Source organism: Tupaia chinensis, unplaced genomic scaffold (genome assembly GCF_000334495.1).
Source record: "Tupaia chinensis unplaced genomic scaffold, TupChi_1.0 Scaffold149248_1, whole genome shotgun sequence".
Classification (NCBI taxonomy): domain Eukaryota; kingdom Metazoa; phylum Chordata; class Mammalia; order Scandentia; family Tupaiidae; genus Tupaia; species Tupaia belangeri.
This window is the reverse complement of record NW_006209094.1, coordinates 564,132-574,312: the sequence shown is the minus strand read 5'-3', so window position 1 is coordinate 574,312 and position 10,181 is coordinate 564,132. Positions and strand designations below refer to the sequence as shown.

At 40.3% G+C, this 10,181-nt stretch overlaps 1 protein-coding gene and 1 pseudogene across 1 annotated transcript in view; one reads left to right on the top strand and one right to left on the bottom strand.

The window, feature by feature from the left end:
* The window catches only part of LOC102502409 (prefoldin subunit 3-like), a 5,410-nt pseudogene extending 4,580 nt beyond the window's left edge, over nt 1-830 (bottom strand).
* F8 (coagulation factor VIII) overlaps nt 1-10,181 on the top strand; it is a 192,227-nt gene that overhangs the window by 57,156 nt on the left and 124,890 nt on the right. The window contains 2 exon segments of the mRNA XM_006171065.1: nt 3,444-3,560; nt 5,749-5,970. Of these exon segments, the coding sequence (XP_006171127.1) occupies nt 3,444-3,560; nt 5,749-5,970 (339 nt within the window).

The following is a 10,181-nucleotide window of genomic DNA, read 5'->3' as shown; positions in this document are numbered from 1 at the left end:
GGATCTTGGACACACACGCACACGCGCCTGGCATGAGTTTTAAGCCACTGGGTCTGGGACATGAACCGCGGTCGACTACATGGGAGTCCAGTGACATAGCCATTACACTAACTACTGGTCCCGGGAAACCTCATTTTGTATGCTGTAATGATATATAGTGAATGAATGTAAATAAATTTAAATTTTAAAAAAATTCACACCAGGCACATGTCCGTGCATGCCCAGAATCCAGAGAGGAGAATGGAGGAGAAGGGATTGCAGCATGGCCATCCCTCCAGGGGATGATTCTCGCTTTCTGTCCCTCTGTCTCTCTCTGTTTCTCTGGCAGGCACATGCACGCTATAGCAAAAATCTCTCTCAAAAAAACAAACAAACAAAAACAAACAAAAAAAACGAACAAACAAAAAACTCACACTGGGCATGTGTGCATGAGATCCCAAGATCCGAAGAGGAGAATGGAGAAGGACTTGTGGAGTGACCATCACCCCAGCGTGGTGATTTCTTGCTTTCTCTCTGTCTCTCTGGTGAGTGCACACACCCTATAGGAAAAAAATACCAAAGTCTGTTTAATTCCATGAATCTGTTCCTTAAGCCTTTTTTTCTTTTGAACCAGTTTGAGTTCCATAAAGTTATGCTTCTGATACTGCACATTCAGCTTCTTTAGTGCTATATGTGCAGTCTGATTCAGACTGTTACATAAAGGAATCTACATCTTCCACAAACACTACCTCAGGAATTCCCAGGTGCAGCTAATGCCCATTCACTGTGGCCACTTGTCCAATGCCACAACCCTCCTTAGCTGACTCTATCTTGGGAAAACACACTATCATCTTCTTAACTGAGGCCCTCATTGTCTCTCTCCTAACTGACTAGTGTCTCTGTCTTTCTGCATGTTATTATAGAGAAGCAGCCAGAAGTGAAAAATCTGATCTTATCATGTTAGCTTTAAAATCCTTCAGTTTTACCTCAAGATAAAAATGTAAAATGCATCATCTATTCTCTGCTGTCTTTTTCTTTTCTTTTCTTTCTTTCTTTCTTTTTTTTTTTTTTTTGTGTGAGAGAGAGATTTTTGTTACAGGGCTCATGTGTTTGCTGGAGAGACAGAAACAGAAAGTGAGAAATAACCCCCCTGGGGAGATGGTCATGCCACAATCCCTTTTCCATTCTCCTCTCATGATCTCAGGCATGCACGTACATGCACTTGATGTGAGATTTAAGCCATTAGGTCCAGAATGCAAACAGCAGTCGACTATGTGGGAGTTCCACAACGTACTCATTATGCTATCTACTGGTCCCTTTTTTCTTTTTTTTTTAAAGAGATTTTTGCTATAGGGCACATGTGCTCACCCTAGCGACAGAGAGAGACAGAGAGACAGAGCAAGAAATCACACACACACACACCCGCCCCCCCAGTAGGGATGGCCATGGCGCAGTCCCTTCTCCATTCTCCTCTTGGGATTTGGGGCTGGCATGAGTTTTAAGCCTCCCAGTCCAGGGTTCAAGCCACAGTGGACTACATGGGAGTCTAGTGACATAACCATTACGCCATCTGCTGCTTTCTCTCTGCTGCCATTTCTAGCTTCATTGTGCTCCACTTCCTGCCTTGTCTTCCATGTCATACAAACATGTTATGCCTTTTCTTTTTCTCTTTCAAGTAAGATTAATTTTATTTTATTTCGTGTTTGTTCTCTTTTTTTAACATTTAATCATTGTACATCTTTTTTTCTTTTTTTTGGAGAGGTTTTCGCTATAGGGCATGTGTGCTCACCAGACAGAGACATAGAGACAGAAAGTGAGAAATCACCCCCCAGGGGGGATGGTCATGCCGCAATCCCTTCTCCTCCATTCTCCTCTCGGGATCTTGGGCACGCACGCACACGTGCCTGGCATGAGTTTTAAGCCACCGGGTCCGGGACACGAACCGTGGTTGACTACGTGGGAGTCCAGCGACATAGCCATTACGCTAACTGCTGGTTCCCCAATCATTGTACATCTTTACAGAATACAAAATTAGTTTCCCAGCATGAATACATTAGTCCAAAGATATTACTATTCACATTATCCTCATGAGATAATCTATTTTTATGTCTGTTAAATGTTTTGCTTTTTCCCCCTTGATACCCTCCCTCCCCCATCTCCCCACATCAACCACCCTCCTCCTTCACTGTCTAGTATCCACAATTGCACTCCATGCTTTTATACCTTCTAACTTTTCAATTTCTGCATTGAGTGCAGACATTTGGTATATATTGAATGGGGACATACAATGCTTGTCTTTCATAGTCTGGCTTGCTTTACTCAGCAGTAAACCTTCCATATTTATTCACTTTATATCAAATGCCAGGGTCTCATTGTTTTATATGGCTGAGTAGTATTCCATACTTATGTTTTTACTTTTGTCCAGCACTTTGCATATGATTGCAGTTACCTCTGCCTAGAATGCCTAATTCCTTCTTTACACCAAGTAAGCATTTCCTTTTCCTTGAAGTCTGACTTACTTCGGCTCTCCCTCTAGTTGATTCTCTCTACTTAATTCCATCTCCTGGAGGTATATAATAGCACATTGAGCTCACTCCATATCATAATTGTCTATTTATTTCATATTTATCTTCTTTGACCTCACATGCTTTTCCCTTCAATGAAAGTGAAGTTCCTTTTCTTCTCTGACCCTATAAAACCCTATTCTTATCTCTATTTATATCACTTGTAACTATTTATTATAATTCTTAGTCTGTCTATTCAAGATAGAGTATAAGCACTTTGAAGGCAGAAGCTGTCACTTCCCTATCATCAGAGCCTGCACTCATCAGTCCTGAGTAAATGTGTTTAAATAAATGAAAAAAGAAATGAATGGATGAATGGATAACTGAAATATAAGAATTTCCTAAAAGCTGGGTACTTTAGAAAGTTTCAGTCCTTCACACAAAGAGGTAGCTCCAAGGAGGCACTGTCCAATAATATTTCCAGTAGATTTTAGCTCTTATTAATTTTAGAGAAGAGACTGGGAAGCTTTCCAGTTCCTGGGGTTTCATTACTACAAGCTGGGATAAAGCAATTATGACAGGGACTAGGACTGACATAGAGCCCTTTTCCTGATTTTCATCTGCTTCCTTTTAAATAAATCAGCTAATAAATAGAATGAAATTATTATGGTTCAACCAATATTCTCCTTCTCTTAGTTATCATTTTTCATTATCCTTTCCCATATCCTATTGTCATGGACGTGCATAAGGACAGATCTTGAGTTTGAGCAAGACTTCTCTTTTTGGTAACTGTCTTCTCCCTTCCTCTCACTGACTTTGAAAGGGTAAAGTGCCTACTTTGCTGATAAAAATGCTTAGGGTGTGAGCAGCCTTCGTCCTAAGGGAGGAAGGGAAAGTAGAAGGAGAGTCATTCATGAGACAGATGCTTAGCTCATTTATCTTTGCCTCTTCTTTCACCAGGGAAAAGTTGGCACTCAGAAACAAAGGACTCCTTGGAACAGGCTATGGATTCTGCATCTGCTCAGGCCTGGCCTAAAATGCACACAGTTAATGGCTATGTAAACAGATCTTTGCCAGGTATGTACATGCCAGCTCAGCAATCCTCAGGGTTTGCTGAATTCAACACAAGAGTTTTCTTCTCCAGTTCTCAGACAGCTCTATGCTCTGGAGAAAACCCTACTGAATTCTAGGGTTTGGGCAGGGTTGGTGGCGGAGTGGGTTGGTAGTGGTCTTAAAGTATACTGCCTTTTTGTCACCTGAAAATGAGGGCAAGCCTATGTACACAGAGCTCACAATCAGATTTTTCTTTCCTCTCACTTAAATGTGAGTAGGCAATTATGGATGAACAGACATGTAAGGAGAGCCTTAAGTATGAAAATAATGAGTAGGGCCAGCAGGTGGCATGGTGGTTAAGGGCACTGGACTCCCACATGGCTGACCACAGTTCGAGTCCCAGACCTGGAGACTTGATTTCTCACTTTCCCACTCTCTCTCCCTCTCACTCTGTCCCTCTCTGTTCAAATTAAAATAAATAAATAAAGTTAAAGAAAATATTTTTTAGAAAGGAAGTAGTGAGCAAAGATAAAGAAAATAATAAAATAATGATCTCAGAGAAACACAAAATAAAGCTCAGAATAGAACTTGTCAAAAGCTCTAATTATTATTTTCATACAGATTCAAGAAGATACTACATCAGTAAACTAACAATAGCATTTTATGAAAAAAATCAGAACAAGCAAATGTTTATAGAAATTAGAATGGTTGTAAATATATGAACTCAATAGAAGGTTAGGTAGATTAGAGAAAATCTCATATAAAGTAAAACAAAAAGAAAATGGATTGAGAATATATTTTAAAACAAATTTAAGAATGAAAGAAATTATTGAAAATGTTACAGGTTAAAATATATGAGCCTTTATATTAAAATTGCCCATCAAGGTGCTAGCAGGTGGTGTGGTAGTTAAGGTGCTGGATTACCACATGGCCAAGCACAGCTTGAGTTCTAGACCTGGTGGCTTGAATATCACACCAGGTATGTGTGCATGTGTGCCCAAAATCCCAAGAGGAGAATGGAGAAGAGATTGTGGCATGGCCATACCCCTGAGGGTGATTTCTCACTTCCCCTCTCTCTGGCAAGCTCACATGCCAAAACAAAATCATATAAAAAAATCATAATAAAAAAATTGCCCATCAAAATCAGAGAAATGATTATTGCAGCATTTCAGAGCACAAAGAGAAGATATTTAAAGTTCCTCATGTGATAAATCACATAAGTATTGGGAATTAGACTGACTCTATAATGGAATGATATTCTTTTTTTTCTTCTTTTAGTGTTTTTTGCTATAGGGCACATGCACTTGCTGGAAAGACAGACAGAGACAGAGAGACAAAAAGTGAGAAATCACCCTCCCCCAGGGAGAATGGCCATGCAACAATCCCTTCTCCTCCATTCTCCTCTCGGGATCTTGGGCACATATGCACACGCGCCCAGCGTGAGTGTAAGCCACTGGGTCTGGGACACAAATTGTGGCCGACTATGTGGGAGTCCAGCAATGTAACCATTATACCATCTGCTGGTCCCATGGAGTGATATCTTAAAAGTTCTAAGGAAAACTTATTTTTAACCTAGAATAAATATCCAAGCTATGAATCAGCTTTAGGGGAAGAATAAAGACATTTTCAGAAATGGAAGGCCTTAGAAGCCACAGCTAAAGTAAAGAATAAATGAAAGAGGAATTCAATTAAACAACCCAGGAGAATAATGAAGAATGAGACAGGATATGTTCTTTTTAATTCTTTTTTGTATTTTTAAAAATAATTTCATAATGAATATATATAATTTTAGAATTAGAAATTAATTTTTAGAGGTTTATGCTATAGGGTGCATGTGCTCACCAGGAAAACAGAGAGAGACAGAGAGACAGAAAGTGACAAGTCACCCTCCAGGGGGGATGGCCACGCCGTAACCCCTTCTCCTCCATTCTCCTCTTGGGATCTTGGGCATGAGTTTAAAGAAGGAATGAATGGCCAACAGGTACAGATGAAGACTAAAAAATTTCTATTGAGTTTAGCAGCATGATGGTCAATGGTGTCCTTGGTAAGAGCTGTTGACTCTCTAGTACCTCAGTGTCCTTGGTAAATTTGTTACAAGTCAAGGTAACAATAACATTTGTAAAATCATTTGTCCATCCTGTTCTGGCAAGTGTTTTTCATTTCAAATTTTCTACTTCTTAGCCATAGCTACCTTATTATTCTTACTTGACAGGTCTGATTGGATGCCACAGGAAATCAGTCTATTGGCATGTGATTGGAATGGGCACAACCCCTGAAGTACACTCAATATTCCTTGAAGGTCACACATTTCTTGTGAGAAACCATCGCCAGGCTTCCTTGGAAATCTCACCATTCACTTTCATTACTGCTCAGACACTTTTGATGGACCTTGGGCAATTTCGACTGTTTTGTCGTATTTCTTCCCACCAACATGGTAATATCTTGGATCTTAAATATGAGTGTTATGAATATCTGTTTCTATTTTATTCTTTTTCATTTGTGAAGAGGATAGATTTTTTAGTTTTATTTTTCATAGAGATAAAGTGTGTGTGTGGTGGAGGGGAGGGACAGAGACAGAGACAGCAAGATAAAAGAACACCCTTAACATGGTCTCATCACATAGCCCTCCAGCTTATCAGGACCTTTGGCACATGAGCACATGTCCACATGTTTTCAGGTACCCAAGGATCTGAACCCACTGTCAGCCATGTGACTTGCAGTACTATAGTTCAATTTGCTACCCACTGCACCACTGGGCCAGGAACAGTTCTACTTTTAATGGAATTTACTAGACAATGTACAGGAATAGGGGATGATGCTATGTGATGAAACCATGTTGTGGGCGCTGGGTTTCCACATGGCCACAGTTCAAGTCCCAGACCTGGTGTCTTGCTTTCTCATCTTCCCCTCCCCACCACACACACACACACACACACACACACACACACACACTATATCTCTCTCTGGTCAAATTAAAATAAATAAAATAATTCTTTTAAAAATATTAAATGCCTGTGATATAGTAAGAAGAGGTGGTTTAGGATGAGTAAGTTGAGGAAAATGAGGATTATGTCACTGGTTTCCCAGCCTAATTCCATTAACTGGCTTTAATTGGGATACTTTGTCTATTTTTACTGGTACTGACGCAGGAAGGCAGGAGGGCAGGAGTGATCGGGCCCACTCTCACAGTGAGACACAGGTTCTTGTCCCACGCCCAGGAAGAATTATAGTCATGGACACAGAGAGAAGGTATAGCAAAGCGGGGAGTTTATTAACAAAGTGGGGAGTTTATTAACAAAGGAGAGAGAAGGTAAAAAAAAGAGCTCTCAAGAAGGGGGGGGGGTCCCAGAAAATGGGCTGCCAAGGAAGAACTGTGGCAAGGGGTTTTTATTTGCAAAGGCCAGGAAGGGCTTTGTCCAGACTTCTGCATGCATTCCCCTGCTGGTAGTCCAATATCAAGATTCCAGCATCCAGTGAAGGCCTTTCTGTCATCATATCACAGAAGGCATTACACAAGAAAGAGAGCAAGAAAGGGCGAGTTCACTCCTGAGATAATGAACCCACTCCCACAAAATCATTTCCATGATAATGGGATGAGTCCATTATCACCTAAACACTTCTTAAAAGGTACCCCCTCCCAATATTGTCACAAAGACAATTAAGTTTCAACATGAATTTTAGAGAGGATAAACATTTAAACAATAGCAAGAGCTATTAGAGAAAAATATTAGGGAGATCTTAATCTTTCATGTTTAACAGCACTTGCTTGCTTGTATTAACCTTATCTTCAGTTTCCTTGTTTGCCATAAGAAGGAGATTTGATCTGTCTACAGAAATAACCAACTCTGCAAAGATAATAATTAATATGGTTTATTTCTAAGCATGAATATGAGTGACCTATGCCCAGAGAGGAGGCAAAACATGCCTTTCTCTTGGGATGACTAGGTACAGGGTTTAATTTCATTTGATTTTGAGAGTGTAAGATAAAGTTTGGAATTTAGTGAAGAGCTTTTCCATTTGAGCTCAAAAGGTGGGACATGTGGAGGGGGGCTTGTAGGTTATAGGTGGATTTTACAGTTTTTAGGTTGGTGATTAGAAAAGGAAGTTTTCTGAGATCAGAAAAGAATGTGCTTTAACAGAGATAAAGGGGGTTAATATACATCCCAAAGATACTATGCCAGGGACAGGATGTAGGAAGAATCTGTTATAAATGGGTCAAAATGATCTGTTAGTGTTTGTGGAAGTGACTCCCTCTAGGCCTCTGGAAAGGATTTTGGAAATAAGAAAAAGTAGTCAGACTTCTATCCTCAAATTTTATCATTTGTCCACTATTTCCCCTTATGCTGTATGAGTGACCTTGTTTATTGTCCTCCATAGTGATTTAGAATACAAAGTCTTGGTACCAGCAAGTGGCATAGTGGTTAAGGTGTTGGACAAAACACTTCATTTTTAGATCTAGACTGTTATACTGTTATCCATATTTCATAACACATAAAGATAAGGCTGGGAATGTTTACTAGACTCATCATAGGGTTTGCAACTAGTTAAGGCAGACATTCTCTTTTTTTTTTCATTTACATTTAAAATTTTAAAAATTGAACTGTAATTTATTTATTTTAATTGGACCAAAGGGTGGAGGAGGAGAGAGAAAGCCACCAGGTCCAAGACTTAAACCATGGTTAGCCATGTGGGAGTCCAGTGCCCTAACCACCATGCCACCTGCTGGCCCCTAGGCAGACTTGCTTTTTTTTTTTTTTTTAGGGGATTTTGGATAGGGACTTTTGTGCTCGCCAGAGAGACAGAGAGAGACAGATAGCAAGAAATCACCCCTTGGGGGGATGGCCATGCAGCAATCCCTTCTCCTCCATTCTCCTCTGGGAATTTTGGGCACACATGCACATGTGCCTGGTGTTAGTTTAAGCCACCAGGTCCAGGACTCAAACCACAGTCAACTACATGGCAGTCCAGTGACATAGCTATTATACCAACTGCTAGTCCCCAGACATGCTCTTAACATGCACATTTCCTTGATTTTTAGTCATGTCTCCTCATTTTTTAAAGTTCTGTTATAGGGCACATTTGTTTGTGAGAGAGAGAGAGAAAAATTGAGAAATCACCCTTTAGAGGAGATGACGACAATTACTTCTCTATTTATCTTCTCAGGATTTGGGGCACACATGCACATATGCCTGGTATGTTTTCAAGCTATCAGGTCTGAGACTCAAACGCATAGTTGGCTATGTAGAATCCAGCTGCCTTAACCTCCATGGCACCTACTCACCCCTTTTTGTGTTTTCGTGAACTTGGAATGTGTCTTAAAATTCATATCTATGGCACCAGCAGTTAGCATAATAGCTATGTGGCTGGACTCCCATGTAGTCGACTGTGGTTCATGGACCCGGTGACTTAAAACTCACACCAGGTGCGTGTGCATTGTGTGCCCAAGATCTCGAGAGGAGAATGGAGGAAAAGGGATTGTGGCATGGCCATCCCCCCTCAGGGTGATTTTTCGCTTTTAGTCTCTCTGTCTCTATCTGGCGAGTGCACACACCCTATAGTGAAAACCTCTCCAAAAAAAAAAAAATTCATATCTATGAAACCCACCTCCTAGACTCCCAAAATATTCAGACAAGAAGCCATTTTAAAGCTGAGGTGTGTCCTGGTGTGTTCAGGAAAGCTATGCTCTAAACCTACCTCCTAGACTCCCAAAATATTGAGACAAGCACTGTGGAGGAGAGATTTTGTCACAGAATGACCAGAAACAACCGCAGAGGTACAAGAAACATGAGAAACCAAGAAAATGTCTCTCCCGTAAGGGAAAAGAACAATCCCTCATCATCTACAAACAGTGTAGTAGAATTCTTGAAATGTCTGATAAAGACTTCAGAATACACATATTGACAAAACTAAATGAGATGCAAGAGCTGAGAGAGAATGAACTCCAGAAGATGCAGGAGAAAAGAGACAATGAGTTCCAGGAAGTGTTGAAGTTCTTTCATGATCTGAAAGAGGAAGTACACACCATGAAAAATAATCAAATGGAGCTACTAGAGATGAAGGCTGCCCTTCAGGAAATCAAAACATCCCTCAAAAGTATTAAAAGCAGATTAGTCCATGCAGAAAATCAAATCTCATATGTTGAAGGTAAAACCTCTGATCTAGAAAAAACAACCAAAAAAATCTGAGAAAATAACACCCCCCCCAAAAAAATGAGAATACTATACGAGAAATACTAGACAGCGTTAAGCGCCGAAACATTTGGATGATTGGTATCCCAGAAGGTGAGGAAATAATAAAGGCATTGATAATTTAGTCCATGAAATTTTGGAAGAAAACTTTCCAAATCTAAAGAGGCATTCAAATATCCAGATCTGAGATATACAAAGGACCCCTAATAGAATCAACCCAAGAAGATCTTCTCCAAGGTATATCTTAGCCAGACTGGTCAAATCTACAGACAAAGACAAGATACTAAAATTGGCAAGAGACAAATTTCAGGTTACTTATAAAGATTATCCTATCAGGCTAACCTCAGACCTCTCATCAGAAACAATGCGAGTGGGAACCAGCAGTTAGCATAATGGCTATGTCGCTGGACTCCCACGTAGTCGACCGCGGTTCGTGTCCTGGACCCGGTGGCTTCAA